We start from the raw sequence: 15,900 nt of genomic DNA on the forward strand, positions 1-15,900 counted from the left end.
CACTTCTAACATGGGGTGGTTTTAGGATTAGGTTTTATACTTCATGGTGGTAAGATTAACTAACTTCTCTGAGAAGGCACTATGATTACTTTGTGCCTATCCCTAGGAATGGTGGATTATTTTATATGTGCAGCAGGGGCTGGCAGAATTAATCCACAAGGAGGTCTGACATACTAAATCTGTGATAGTTGCATTCTTAAACTATTCTTAAAGCTATTTAAGTGCCTGAATCAGCCAGAGAATACCACACCATTGGATGAGATTTTTTTTTCCTATTGTCTATCCCTAGGAGTGCTGGGATTATTTTACATGTCCATCAGTCCCTCTGTATCTCTCCCTGGGTGCATCTACACATGATATTAATGGGCATTTCTATGCATGTAAGCACCACAGCACTGGGTGCTTTGAAAAGCGTCTGGCATTGTGACACTTGCAGTTCTATAAGTGGCAAAATGCATGGCAGCACAGAGAAAATGGTGGCATCGCATTTTTGAACTAAAACACAGTGGAGGGGCTTTAGTTCAAAAGCGCGCTGCTGCCATTTTCTGCTCACTGACACGCATTTTGCTGCTTATACAACTGCACCCAGCACAGCGTGGTTTGCCTCAGCTCATGCATGGAGCAGACTTGATTAATAGAGTCTTCTGCGAAGTGGCGGATCTCCGGCTCATGGCAGGACAGAAAAGTATGGTATAAATGCCCAATGTGATGCAATAAATTCCAATGCAGTTCGCACTGGAGTTTATTGCAACTGGGTGCAGCATTTACATGTGCGCCCAGGACCATAGCACGTTGAGTCAGGGTGGCACAGTCCCAGTTGACAGGAGATCTGGGGGGTCAGTCTGCCAGCCTGGAGCTGCCCACCCCCCCAACTCAATGTGCTGTGGAGGGGCTGGCTGGGGCACAAGGGTACTACAGTGTGGGGCTAATTGGCAGGCAGCCTCTGCACTGAAGCACCCTTGTGCCCTAGCCAGCCCCTTCAGCATCTACACGTGCATTGCGGCAGAGTAAATAACTCCGCCATAGGATAGTGTTTGGGTCAGGCAGTACTATCCTACCGCAGGGTTAATTAGTTTACTCCTGCCTAATAGTGCCACATACCAATGGTGCAGGGGTTTGGGTTGTAGCCATGTTGGTCTAAGGACAGAGGCAGACAAGGTTCCTTGGATGAATTTGATATCTTTTATTAGACCAACCCAAATGGTTGGAGAATAGTTATTAAGCAAGCTTTCGGGTTCAAAAACCCTTCGTCAGGCTAAGGAAGCTTCAGCAGTTGGTGTGTGCTCTTCCTGGATGGAATGAAAAGTCAATGGTGGCACTTTACTGTGGAGCTAATTAATCATCTGCGCAAAGCACACGTGTAGATGCCTCCCTCCCACGAATTCAAATTAAGATTCAGATGCCTAGTGATGCCATTAACTGCAGATATCACATTAAGAGAACAGGTGCATTCAAAAGGACTGATTCCAAAGCAACTATCCATCTAGACAGCCCCTCTTCATGTTATATACAGTCTCCTTTTAGTGATTTTAACTGCCCTCCCTACAAAAGCCTATGAATTTAGCTTCTATGTTAGATGTTCTTAGATAATCTTGTCAGAATGAAGAGAGAGGTCTCTTTTATCATGCTCTTTTTGTATGATGTACATAGGACTCTACAGCTGATTGTTGATCTGGGAATAGAACTGTGCCCCTAAGCAACTGTCAAAAAATGCACAAAGAGCTGGCAAACTGACATTAGTGCTACACGTTCCTGGAACAAATCTTTACATAGTAGAAAAACGAACATTTTAATACTAAGATTTAATGCTCCTGAGACCCCAGCAAGTCACACAACAGCAGTGACTGAGTCACCCAAGCTCTGATCCTCTGAGGTGCTGAGCCCCGTGGACTCAGCAGCTGTGGTGGTAACACATGGGTATGTTTTGAGTTCATTTGCACTCTCTATGGTAACACAGTGGCAGGGCTTAAAAACATTGCCAACTCAGAAGGGAAATTCCATGTGTTTGTGGAGTGCTGCTCTGCTTCCGGTTTTGCTGTACATACCCAGAGCTACCTCATGCTTGCCCCCACCTTGGACACGGGTGTGCATGTGCAGGGAAAGAAGCAGCTGAAGAGAACTCCCCCTTTTCCTCTGCATGACCTGCTCTGTGCCAGGTTTGCTGTGGGGCTCTTTACCAGCCAATGCAAAGTGGCAGAGGGGGCTTGTTAATGCTACTGGCAGCGCTAAGGCCCTAGGGCATGTTTTTAGGCAGGATGAAGGCACGGCCCAGCCCTTGCATACCAAGCTGGCTGGACTATGGAATGTGTGAGAGGTGCCTGTTGAATAGATAGGACAGGAGTTCCCCTCCCCAGTCCCCCTGCCTGCCTCTGGCATTGACCAGGATTATGCCTTCTCCCCTTCCCCGTCACAACTCAAGTTCTTAAGAGTCAGGAATGTTTTTGTGATTGAACATTAACCTGGCTTGAAATGGGCCTTTGGTTTTGGGCTACAGGAAGTGTGCAGCTGGGGAGGAAAGTCTGTGCCTACAGCTTGTGTAAAGCCTATAGAAAACTAGGGCTTAGTAAAAGCCCATTAAAAAGAGAGAGAATAGGATGGCATGGTTACTACCAGACATGCCACTCCACAAAACTGGTGTGTCCTGGTCCACTGCTTCTGTTCCCTGTTGTGTTAACACCCCAACCCTCCCATGCCGAGGTCTCAGTTGGAGGTCTCAGATTGCCAGTGGTTGTAAAGGCAGGTACACCTACTGATGCTATACTACCTGTTGAATCAAATTCTCCAAGGTACCAGTGGACCCCATTGTATCCCAGTGGGATGGAAGCCTAGGAGAATCCTTGCCATAGGAGATCCTTTGCAAGGTGCTCCCACCCGTGTCAGCTTATATTGCCTCCTCAAGCTTTTTAAAGATATTTTTACCTATGCAGCTGCTCCTTATTGTCTGTTAGTGACCATCTTTCCTTACACAGCCAAATTCTACCCTTCTTTTTTTATCCTGCAAGTACCCTCTTCCCTCTTTCCACCCTTAAGTTCTACTCTGTTTTTCTGCTGAGACCAGCAAAATGCCATTCAATGAGGACCTGATTACAAATGACCAGTGGAAGAAGATTTCAAGGGAAATGATGGAAATTTCACTGCATGAGTCATTAAAACTAAAATGGATGAAGAACAGGCTGTAGGGAACAACTCTGCACAGGACAGAGGTGGTCTTCAGATGTCTAGGTAGGAGAATTGTGACCAAACCAATTCTCTAGATGTGAATGTGCCTGAGAGATTCAAAATCCAGCTTCACCCACCCCACTGGTCCAGGTGTTTGGTATTCTCTTCAGTACATAGGGGTGCCATCCTTGTCCCACTGCACCCAACAGCAAAATTCCTATTGACTTCAATGGCTCAAACTTTCACCCTGAGTCTTGCCCCTCTTCATGCCTCTGAGTCTACAACTATCAGTGCCTGTGATACTCACATCCGTGACATTTACCACTCCAATCTGTGGCTTGAATAGGTCAATCTTGAAGGTCTTTTCCCAGTAGGTGATAAGCTGCAGCAAAGAAAGAGAAGCTCAGCCAAGGCTCTTTAAACAACCTCTTCCTACTAATCTATCTAGCTGGCTGATGGCAAAAATAACCATGCCGCACTGAATTTGGAGTCTGGCCTTGGAAATCCAATATGGGTTGTCTTGTGTAGCAGTTTAATGTGCCAACCACTGGGGTTGCCCCTACAGCATCCATTTACAAGTAGAAAAGCAAGAGTAATTTCATCAAGTCTGGCATGCAAATTTGACTGGAACACGGATGCAGAAGGGGTCACTCACAGTTTGATGCGTTACCTCTCAGCTTTTTCCCATGTCTTTTTTTTCTCCTCCTCTACATTCTGTGCATGCTCTGTGGTGATGGACAGGCTCACATACACTCAGCTAAAGAGGGAAATAACCCTCTGCCACTCACCAAAGGAAAGTCATCAGGGTCAATCCACACAATGCTCAGGTCAGGGTTGTTGGTGTTGTCCTTGGCAACTTGCTTCAGAATCTCCAGGAACTCATAGCCATCTGAAATGATACATGAACCAATATGTCCCAATCACACAAAGACAGGGATACAAACTCCTTGCGCTTTTACAACCTCGAGGCTAAGGATGATGGACAGGTCTCCTGTTCATTTATAAAGTTCTTGGCTACTTTGTGTGTCTTAAAATTATAGCTGCTCCACGATAAAAAATTTTGAGGGCCTTTCCTCAAATCAAAAATGAAGTGTTATAATCCTTCTATGAAATGGGTCACTATTATTATCCCCTTCTTGTAGAGGGGCAAATCAAGGCATGGCATGATTGAAAGGAGGATTTTTTAAATAAAAGCTATCCCATTTAGTGTCACAAATCCAATGGACTTTTGTTGACTTGTGCTCCTAAATCACTTATGTGCTTTCAAAAACTCACCCTAAGTAATTCACTCAAAATCCAATAGCAAATTGGTGGCAGAGCTGGCGGGAGGAGGGGTGGAAAACCGAAATAAGAATCCTAAATGCCAAGTTCCTCAGTCTTTGCAGTAAATGGGCAGTATCTGCCATGCAAAACAAACCATTTCCCTATATAGTGCATTATTTTATCTCCAACAGTGGCCAGTGTCAAAAACTATAGAAGAGGTAGTCTGATTATGCTTTGTGCCATGCTGTACTAGAGAGAAAAGCAATTTCTTTCTGACCTCTGCTGGTGACCAGTTTAAGCCTTGAATCAAGGAGACTGAAAATCCTTGCTGTTTAATCAGAGTGAGGGCAACTGCTGGCATATATTTATTCCCCAGTTAAAAGTTCAGGAATGTCCTGGTTCCTGATCACTGCAAGACATGTCTCCTGCTTCCTAGGTTGGGTGTGGGATTCTCATGGCTCCGGGGAGGCAAGGCTGCTGAGCTGGTCCAACAGGCTAGCCTGGTGCCAGGTTGCATTTGCTCTGGGAAATTTGATCATGCCAGGTAAATTATTAAAGTTAAACTGAAAGGCAGAAGACAGGCCTCCTTCTGAGCAAAACTTTCTCATGGCTGCTTTTCTGACGGGGAGAGACTTCCCTTTGCCCTGTTGTGTTTCAGGCAGGGCAGAACCCAAGTAGGAATAAGGAAGAGAGCAAAAGGTCTTCAAGTGAGTCACCTCCATGTATTCTTTTACACTTACACAGTGATCAGCAAAAGGAGGTAGGACAATTAAGGTTTTGGGCTCTCAGAAGGGAGACCATGTGTGAGACTCCCATCAGTCAAGCACAATAAAAGTCAGAGCTGATCCTAATACACTTCCTTCTTTCTGTGGGCAAAGCCAGGAAAGGGAAAATGGGTCTCCTACCTGGGTCATCCTCTTCAGCGAAGGCCACGATGTGGATTCCATCCAGGTCATCCTCCTGTGGACAACAAGACTATTACTGACCACTCAGGAGGGAGGAGGAGAAGGCAATGTGAGAGGGTGGTTGGCTTGATGTGGGATGCATTTGGAAATAAGGAGATGCTATGAGAAGGAGTGCTTGGATGAGGAGGATGAGGAAGAGAAGAGCATCTTGCCAGTGAAAGAGAGAGAGAAGTAAACATGGCTCCATGAGCTTCTAGGAGTGATGGAGAGAGGCACTGTTTCTGTAGAGGACCTCCTTCCCTCTGGGAACATGGTTAGTACAGAGATATTTGTCAGCTTCTTCAAGTGTGTCTGTGCTGCCAGCAGCCAGAATGTAGGGCTGAGACCATGCTATACCCCATTCACAGGTGCCCTTTCTGGGTTGATGAGGGGTACCAGTGGCATCAGATAAGCCAACCCAGCCTTCTGTGTAATGTGTGAAGTGAGGCGGTCCAAATAAGAAGTGTGGTTGGGGGCTCTGCAAGGGCACTCAAATTGGATTGTCCTTGCAGGAGGCATGGGAGTGGTGGGAAGTGTCTCTGACAGACCTGGAGGAGGTTTATATGAGAACAGCCAGAGGAACTTGAATGGTTTTCTGCCTGAGAGCTGTAAGTGGGAGCTTGGTTAATGGTGTTGGCAAAGGCTGACATGTCTGTCAGGCTGTTTGTCATGTACCTGCTCTGAATATAGCCTCAGAATTATCCCATGGAAGAACTGCATCTTCCTCACCCTCTGTCATTCCCAGTTTCCATTTCAATTGATTTTAATGTGAGAAAAGAACTCCCATCTAAATGCTAATTTTTTTCCCCTTTGAGTCCAGAGGTGACAAAACCACTATGAAAAACTCAAAAAAAAGTGCTAAAAGATTAAGTGGAAAACATTATCTTTAAAAACAATAGCGAGTGCTGGCTTTTTGCTAGCTTCTTTGGGGAAATTGCAATTTCACAGGGACCCTTTGAACAGATTTACTGCAGGAATCAGATCAGAGGCTGCGTAGCTTGCACTTTTGCTTTTTCCTCGTTATTTGTGAGCAGGATCATATCTCGATGGAATACCAAAATCTTAGAACTTAGTCTGGTGATTCTCAGTCAGGGTGCTGCAACACTTGGAGGTGCCCTGAGATACTTCCAGGGGTGCTGCCGGATGCCAAGCAATGTTAACATGGTTAGGGATGGAAATAATATGATTCACAAGATAAACCCAGAGATTTCCCATAGGAATCCATATTCTTAAACACATTCTGACCTGCTGTGGGCCTTCTGAGTTCTTTGCAAGAGAAGAATGGCTCTGTTATTTTTCTGTAGTAAAAAATCAAGCGAAAACTAATATCTGACATTTTCAAAGGAGTACCTTGTGTTTATGAAGGGGGTGCCTTGAGTTTTACAAAGGTTAAGAATCGCTGTTTTAGACAAGGTTTTCAAACTGCGCTCCACAAAATCTGGGGGTTCCATGGCAGGTCATCACGGGGTTCACGTGGACATTGGGGGTAATGGCAGTGTGGGCCAGGAGGCAGTGTGTTACCATTGCCAGGCCAGGTTGCCTGGCTCCATGTCAGCTCACAAGGCTTGTGGACCCGGGGGTAGGTGATCCACGGCAGAAGCAGTGAAATGACAGGGTCCCATGACTTCAGGAAGTTTGAAAATCACTGATCAAATGGGAGCAGATTCTAATCTCAGAGGCCCTGACGTAAACCTGGAGTAACTCCACTGAAATCACTGCAGTTATTCGGGATTTACATCTGGGTAACTGAGACCAGAATCTAGTCCTGTTTTCTTTCATATAAAATCTTCTGATTTAATGGATGTAAATTCTGTATTCAAGCCTTTTTTAGTAATCTGACAATCCTTGCTTTCCGTAAGATTCATGATTATAACTAGGCTTGGCAGGATTTAATTTTTATTGGTAAACGTTTATAAATGTTGAGCTCACCGCACACTCACAGACCAATGAAAAATATTTCAATCGCTAATAATTGAAATTTATAGAAAGGGGATGTAAGAAAAATGATGGCTGATAGAGCATGTGACGACCGGGGATCCTGGTTTTCTCTGATTTAAAAAAATCCCCAATGTTCAGCTAAAAAAAATAACCCCAAGTCCACATTTTCCTGTGATTTACTAATATATAGATTTATATAGAGTGGCGTTTCATTTAAATCATGGGAAAAGGTGGATTTGGGGATACTTGTTCTTAACTGAAAATTGGGGATTTTTTTAAATCAGAAAAAAAAAACTAGGATCCCTGGTGATGACAGGGGGAGCAGTCATGCAGAACCATACTGGCTTTAGTTTGGACTGCAAGTCCCAGAAACCCCAGAGGACTGGGAACAAAAGGAGAGGAAGTGACAAAATGAATGTGGGAGCTACAGATAAGCAGAGGCAGCTCTGTTGCTCAGTAAACTCTGTCCCTGGCAGCAGTCCTACAGTAGTTACATTTGCCATAAATAAATTGTTTGCCTCCACACCCATAATTTTATGAAATCCTGAAAATTTAAATCAATAAAAATCAAAATAAATGCTTAAAAATAAACATAGATATTATATGTTGAAATTATAAAAAATAAAAATGGAATTCTGCCAGGCCTAATTATAATATATTTACCATATTTGCTTGAATATAAGATGACCCTGATTATAAGATGCCCCCCTAATAATTAGATTCTAGATATGGGAAATTTACAAATTTGTTATATTTTTCCAAGTATAGAATCTAATTATTGGATGTTTGCCTTGGATGTGCACCCCCCACACTGCTACATCAGGGAAAATAAATCTGGGGGGTCAGATGGCCCACCTTGCCCTCTGTCCCCTCAACTTCATCTCCTTGTAGCCCTTTCTCCTCTCCTATTGTCAGATGCTGCTTTCCCTAAGCACATGTAAATGAGGAGCAAATATATTAAAAAAATGACAGATGAATTGATGCATTTTATCTTTTTTTTTAAGTTGACGCAGGTCTTGGTAGGGGTACTTCACAAACATACTTTTAAGCAGAACTTTTGTATCTCCTTATATAAAGTACAAACTATGCATGATATTAGTTCAAAACCAAAAGGCTCAAGATTTACCATATAGTTCACTGGGCTGGGCCCCAGCAGAGACAGCAGCATTTCAAGCCATGGTTACCCCATAGCTCAGCACTGCTTAGTATGTGTGTGTGTACTCCAGATATGCTCCTCACAGAAGATTCATGTGCTAATTAGCCCTCCATTCATGACTGGAACTGGGTGGTCTTGTCATGAGCGTTGGGATTCTCCAAAAAAATATATGCAGATGAAGTTCAGTGCAACTTGGTCCGGCTTCACCTCATGGAGGGTGAGGCCACACTAATCATATGTGACAGGTTGAGAGAGGGGGCAATAGAGGGATTCTGGGTGAACTGTTTGGGATCCAGCTAGGTGATGTTTCCCAGACATTTATGTCATCTGTGGGAGTGAAGAAAAGGTCAAAATGTATTCAGTGTAGTTGCTCACCATGACTTGGAAAAGAGACTGAGCATAATGGGGCACTACCATACATTTTATATAGATTATATTGGTTTATTCTTGTAGTAGGTGCCTATTGGCATCTTTGGCAGGGCTGACCAGTAGTGCAGTATCTCCAGGGCCTGTGCTACTTTTTTGTGGAGGAAACACCTGCCCTTTTTTCTCTAAGGGTAAAAAAAAAAAAGGTTTCCTTCAGCATTTTTCGTACCAGGGAAGTATTTTGGAGCTTGTTCCAGTCTTTCTAAGTGCCAGCCTGGTATTGTACTACCTTTAGGCCCAGTGTTTTTTCCCTCCTCGGGGAGTAACTCCCTGGTTTTTTTTAAGGACCACAAAAAAATGGTTCCCATCAGTATATATGCCCAATATGGCTCACATGTTTTGGAGTCATACTCAGTCCTGGCTGTGTTTTGATCAACTTCATAGTTGTTTTCCATTCCTGAGCACATTCTGCTATGGGTAGCAGTTCAATGATAGACAATGTATTTAATAAGGTTCCTTGTATGCAATTGTAAGACAAAGAGCTATTTTCTCACTGCTGGGCGGGGGGGGGACGACACATGACACCTCATTCTATATTCAAGTAAATGTATAATAGTAATAGGCTTATTCTGTCTGTCCAGAGACATTTATTCTGTCTTGGCAGCCAATCACAGTGCTTACTGAAACAACCAATTGGAGTGCTCCGAACTTACAGAATAAGCATGTTATTATTATAGATCCTGAGGCATTTCAAACAGATATGCAGGCAAGTCAGAGCTAGAATGAAGCACTGGAGCCCCCGGCCGGAGTGGGCAGGCTCTACCGAAGGTAAAAAAAAGGTGAGCGGCCCAATACTTTTTTTTCCCCTGGAGCCTGCCTGCCTCTCCCTCGGTTTGGGGGGCGAGCTGCCCTGGTGCTTCCCTCTGCAGCGTTGGCATCCCCCGGGATGCCCCGGGCAGGGTGCCAGCAGGTGGGTGCTGCCTGGGGGGTGCCGCCACTGCAGAGGGAACCACGGGAGTCCCCCACAGCTCAGGGGCTGTGCAACCTGCCAACAGCTTGCTCCAAAGTAAATGCAGGCAGGCTCTGGGAGAAAAAAATAAAAGATCAGGCCCATTGCTGTTTGGGTTTTTTTGCCTCGGCGGAGCCTGCCCGTACAAGCTGCCACTGGGTCACTCAGCCCCTGAGCTGCAGGGAGGCCTGGTGCTTCCCTCTGCAGTGGCGGTGCCCCCTGGGGCTGCCCAGGTGGGGTGCTACCTGCACAGGTACAGCCTCAACTCACAGGCACCACTTGCCGAATCCAACAGTGCATGGGACTCTGGAAGCCCAGGCATGCTCAGGGGAGCTTGGGCTTGGCAGGCTTCCAGTGCCCTGTGCACTGTCCCTATGGCCTTTCCACTACCTGGGACTGCCTGGGAATGGGATGGCTGCCCCAGGAAGGTGGCAGGAGGGTGGCTGGATGTGCTGGCAGCCAGAGGCAGTGGAGACAGTGCGTGGGGCACTGGAAACCCACCAAGTCTGAGCTTCCCTGAGCATGCCCAGGCTTCCAGCGCCCTGTGCATTGTCCCCACCACCCTCTTCAGATAGGGCCCTTGTATATATGAGGAATATTACTGTACTTTGTTATGTAACAAACTAAAATACATGGGATGTATTTTAATTTATTATGTAAAAAAGTCATTTAAATTGAAGTACATTGCTGAATGTGTATACTGTTATAAAATTTAATTGTAACATGCTGCTGAATGTGTACACTGTTACGCAATTAAGTCATTAAAAAGGGCAATTAGACCACTAAAAGGGGCAATTTCCTCATGTGTACAAGGAACCTCTTATTCTATGACTATAAAGTCACAAGGTCAGACTTTTGACAAAATATGTATTTATATTCCTAAGCCTGTATTTACACATGGACAGCTTTATGTAGTCTTTTTGAGGGTATGAAGTGTTGATTCCGTTAAAGTATTCAGTCAAAGGATAACTAAAAATCTTGTATTTAAAGAAATACTTTTGCCATAAAAATTTAATCACAAATGTTTTGCGGGTTTCAGCTAGTATGGTAATAATAATAGACCAACATTGAAATCTGGCCCCAAACTTCCACTGACTTCAGCAGATGCAGTATTTCAGCCTGGATATCTAAACTATATTTAAACAATAAATAAAACCCCTAAACCCAAGAGACCATATCAAAAGCCTTGCTAAAGTCAAGGTATATAGAATCATAGAAAATTAGGGTTAGAAGGGACCTCAAGTGGTCATCTGGTCCGACCCCCTGCTCAAAGCAGGACCAGCCCCAACTAGATCATCCCAGCCAGGGCTTTGCCTAGCCGGGTCTTAAAAAGCTCCAAGGATGGAGATTTCACCACCTCTCTGGGTAACCTGTTGCAGTGTTTACTACCCTCCAAGTGAGAAAGTATTTCCTGATATCTAACCTAAACTTCCCTTGCTGCAACTTGAAACTGTTGCCCCTTGTTCTGATATCTGCCACCACTGAGAACAGTCCAGCTCCATCCTCTTTGGAACCTTCCTGCAGGTAGTTGAAGGCTGCTACTAAGTCCCCTCTCAGTCTTCTCTTCTCCAGACTAAATAAGCCCAGGTTCATCAGCCTCTCCTCATAAATCATTTGCCCCAACCCCCTAACCATTTTTGTTTCCCTCTGCTGGACTCTCTCCAATTTGTCCACATCCTTTCTGTAGTGGGGGGCCCACAACTGGACGCAGTACTCCAGCTGTGGCCTCACCACTGCTGAATAGAGGGCAATAATCATTTCCTTTGATCTGCTGGCAACACTCCTACCAATGCAGCCCAGTATGCCATTAGCCTTCTTGGCAACAAGGGCACACTGTTGGCTCATATTCAGCTTATTGTTGACTGTAACCCCCAGGTCCTTTTCTGCAGCCTGTACATGGGATTGTTCTGTCCTAAGTGCAAGACTTCTGCACTTGTCTTTATTGAACCTCATGAGATTTCTTTTGATGCAATCCTCCAATTTCTCTAGGTCTCTCTGAATCCTAACCCTACCCCACTCACTGTCATCTGCAAACTTGCTGAGGATGCACTCTATGCCATCTTCCTTGTCATTGATGAAAATACTGAAGAAAACTGGCCCCAGGACTGACCCCTGGGACCATGAACACCATGTGCCCCCAGAGGCTGGGGGGTCAGGGTGACCGCCTGCAGGCAGCGATGACAGTGTCAGCGGCAGGGGTGTGGTGGTGGTGAGCGGGGAGCTCCTGCAGGCGGCTGCAGTGGTGTTGGCAGCAGGGGAATGGAGGGGTGGCAAGCATTGACCAGCGGTCAGCAACCACCCACAGATGGTGCTGGCAGGATCAGCAGTGGCCAGCGGTGATTGGGGACTGCCCACAGACGCTGCCGGCAGTGTTGGCGGTGCTTTTTGCAGGGGGTGCACTGCCAAGCTCAGGGGGTGCACATGCACCTGTATACACCCCCTATGTGTCGCCAATGCCTGGGACACTCCACTTGATACCAGTTGCCAGACATTGAGCCATTGACTACTAACATCTGAGCCTGATGATCCAGCCATTTTTCTATCCACCTTACAGTCCATTCATCCAGCCCTTACTTCCTTAGCTTGCCTGTGAGAATGCTGTGGGAGATCGTATCAAAAGCCTTGCTAAAGCTGAGGTATATCACATCTACTGGTCTCCTGCATCCACAGAGCCAGTCATCTCATCATAGAAGGCAAGCAGGTTAATAAGGCATGACTTGCCCTTGGTGAATCCATGCTGACTGTTCTTAATCACCTTCTCCTCAAAGTGTTTAGAAATAGATTCCTTTTGCGCCTGCTCCATGATTTTTCCAGGGACTGAGGTGAGGCTGACCAGTCTGTAGTTCCCTGGATCCTCTTTCTTCCCTTTCTTAAAGATGGGCATCATATCTGCCCTTTTCGAATCATCCAGGACTTTTCCCAACCACCACAAGTTTAAAAAATAATGGCCAGCAGCTCTGCAGTCACATTGGCCAACTCCCTCAGCAGCCTTGGGTGCCTTGCATCTGGCCTGATGGACTTTTACACATCCAGGTTTTCTAAATAGTCCCTAACCTGTTCTTCTGTCTGTGTTGGCTGCTCACCTCCTCTCCAAACTGTGCTGCCAGGTGCAGTAATCTGGTAGCTGACCTTGCCTATGAAGACTGAGGTAAAAAAGGCGTGGAGCACTTCAGCCTTTTCTGTATCCTCTGTCACTAGGTTGCCTCCCCCATTCAGGAAGGGACCCACAATTTCCCTGATCTTCTTTTTCTCTTGTTGAAGGACAGAGTATGAAATTCTTGCCTGTGTTCTTATATTTCAAATCAGCAGTTAACTTCTTCAAAACCTGTCAACTGCAGCTTAGTCATACTACAGCTCTTACAATCAAGGTATAGTTGCTCTGTTGCTGATGTGAGAGACCTAACTAACCATGCCAACCTGAATTTCAAATGGTGTATTTGACTGTAACACATCACAGTTCACAACGTTCAAGTTCTTTATAGCATCTGGAAACAACACTGCATGACTGACTCACCTGCACTGCAAAATGTGGCTGAATAGACAATTCCTTCCTCAAGGATGTATAATATAACTGTATTGCAGTTGCTGCTAGAGGCTCAATCAGAGTTATGACTTGAACCAGCTCAGGCCTGAGAATAGCCTTTCCTCTTCCATACTGTAGAAATGGCAGTTTAATTGTTTATACGGCTTGAAGAACTGCTTGTCTAACCCAGAATGACCTGTGAACAGCTTATATGGGAACACTTGAGTTCCTGCCATTAATATTGTTTTACTACATTTTATATCTCTTCTCACCATTATGCATTTATTATCCTTTATCTGATCAAGGCCTCAGCCAACCATCTGTTTCTATGCAGCAAAGCTCTTCTACATACCATTTAGACTTAGATGCTGGAAGGTGAGCATGAAGCTCTCCCTGCTGCATAATGTGCCCAGTGAATCTGTAAGCCCAGCAAAAGGTTCTGGGAAAAATGTTGCTGCAGGATCAGCTTGGAGCTGTCATGTAGCAGGCTGAAAGCCAGAGGCTTCAGAAGATTGATACCTTCCCTGCCTTTATGTACTTACCCAGGTCTCGAACATGTCTTCTGGACGCAGCTTCCTCAGGGTGGCTCTGAAAAGAACAAAGGATCCTTATCATCAGATGCAGGCAGAATATTCATGTCTTGTGTGCCAGTGGAGAAGGCCTGGGTTACCTCCCTAGCCCCTTTTGCTCTGGGTGTGGGCAGAAGGCACCTGTTGTGTCAAACTCTCTTGTCATTTATACTGACACCACCCTGCTGAGGTCACTGTGGCTGTGTTTTTCAGACAGTGGCAAGGATTTCTTAGGGTGAGATCTTTTATTGGACCAACTATGTAGTTGGGATAAAGTTAGACAGTCGTTTGAATGTAAGACATTCTCCTGAGGAAGAATACATAGTTGGTCCAATAAAAGATCTCACCCTAAGAAATCCTTGCCTCACATCATTTCTGGACCATCATGCTACAACATCACTTTTTCAGAGAGTGACATTCAGGATGCCATTAAGTTTTAGGATGTTCAGGAGAGTTGGTTCTAGATACCACAGTTTGTCCCTTTTGCATGTAGCTAATTTAGCCCATTACATTTTTAAGAAGACAAAGTATAAGGTGACAAGCCTCAGACCTGGGTTCACCAATGGGCCTCATTCCCTCTTTAGTTCTGCTGGTGTGAGATTTTTTTTAAATAACTGAGAGCAGAATTTGGCCCAGTCTACCTCTATGAGAATTCCCAAAGAACTGAGAGGTTAGATTCAGATAAGCAGTCAATGCTTATGCAAACCTCAGAACGACCCTGTGCTGTGAAACTAGCCTGGGAGAACATAGTGTCCCATAATGTTGTACATACCACTATACCAGTGCCGTTATGCAGATTTTGCTCTTCTTTTGGTATTCTGACACTTACCTGCTCAGGACTAGGAAGGTCAGAGATGTGAAAGTGAGGACATAGCTAGCAGTTATGGCTCGCTGGATCAAATTCTGCTCCCAGTTTAATGCATAGAAATACACAAGGATCTTCTCTAGAAACTATGAAATCATATGAAGACTGGCTATGAAGATTCCTGGCATTTGTTCTCAGCTTTGCACTAATCTGCTGTCTGATCTTGGCTAAGCTTCTTCACTGCTAAGCTTCTTCACTGCTCCCTACCACAGTTTCCTGGTCCTTTCAGTGGAGGCCATACTTCCCTGCTGTGTCTCACGGGTACATTGTGAGGCTTAGTCATGACTCTGTGGAGTTTGTGCATTTGAGGCTGAATAGCCTTCTTTGGGCCCCCACACATTTATGTGTAATGGAAGGGGGGGTTGCCTAGAAATTGTACTCAAATTTAGTAGAGGCTCTTTCTGATTCTCTGCCCTGTTTTTGTTGGGGTTTAAACATACACTTAAATTTTTGAGTCCAGTTCGCCCTTTCTTTCAGTGCTTCAGTGGAATAGTGACACCATGCACTAGTGAAGAAAGTTGTGATTTTGCTAGTTCGTGGGGCAAAGTAAGATGATGAAGCTGGGCTAGGAGATGAAGGAGAAGCCTCAAAGGAAGGGTTTTTAAGCACACAAAATTGGACATAAGGAAGAAATTATTTATGGTAAGGGTCACCAAAATATGGAATGGGCTCCCAAGGGAGATGGTGCTTTCCCCTACCCTGGTGATGTTCAAGAGGAGATTAGACAGGCATCTGTCTGGGATTACCTAACCCCAGCACTCTTTCCTGCCTGGAGCAGGGGGTCGGACCCGATGATCTACCAGGTCCCTTTCGACTCTAGAAATTTATGAAAACTATAAAAATAAGTGTTGGATGCTTCTGTATATTTGAGAGATTTTCCCTATGACATGACACCCCTAAAAAAAAAGGAGGTGAGGCAAAGTTAGAGCATTTGTGAGGGGTCAAAAGACTGCAAGCTAGGAGGGTTTTGTTCTTTAGTGGAGTGGGAAATAGGTCTTCAGCTGGGAGAGTATCAGAGGGCCTGTGGTAGAGAGGAGGACTTTGATACTCCATCTGTTGCCAAGACATAGGCACCCTAGGGTCCTCAGCTATGGAAAGGGAAATAGAA

At 45.1% G+C, this 15,900-nt stretch overlaps 1 protein-coding gene across 1 annotated transcript in view; it reads right to left on the reverse strand.

Moving 5' to 3' along the window:
• Positions 1-15,900, reverse strand: part of CASQ2 (calsequestrin 2) — a 50,976-nt gene that overhangs the window by 5,769 nt on the left and 29,307 nt on the right. Inside the window, exons 7-10 of the mRNA XM_006261474.4 lie at positions 13,901-13,946; positions 5,328-5,382; positions 3,948-4,048; positions 3,467-3,541 (exon numbers count right to left, since the gene is read on the reverse strand). Of these exons, the coding sequence (XP_006261536.1) occupies positions 3,467-3,541; positions 3,948-4,048; positions 5,328-5,382; positions 13,901-13,946 (277 nt within the window). The remainder of the gene's footprint in view (positions 1-3,466; positions 3,542-3,947; positions 4,049-5,327; positions 5,383-13,900; positions 13,947-15,900) is intronic.

The sequence above is a fragment of the Alligator mississippiensis genome, chromosome 1, assembly GCF_030867095.1.
Source record: "Alligator mississippiensis isolate rAllMis1 chromosome 1, rAllMis1, whole genome shotgun sequence".
Taxonomy (NCBI): domain Eukaryota; kingdom Metazoa; phylum Chordata; order Crocodylia; family Alligatoridae; genus Alligator; species Alligator mississippiensis.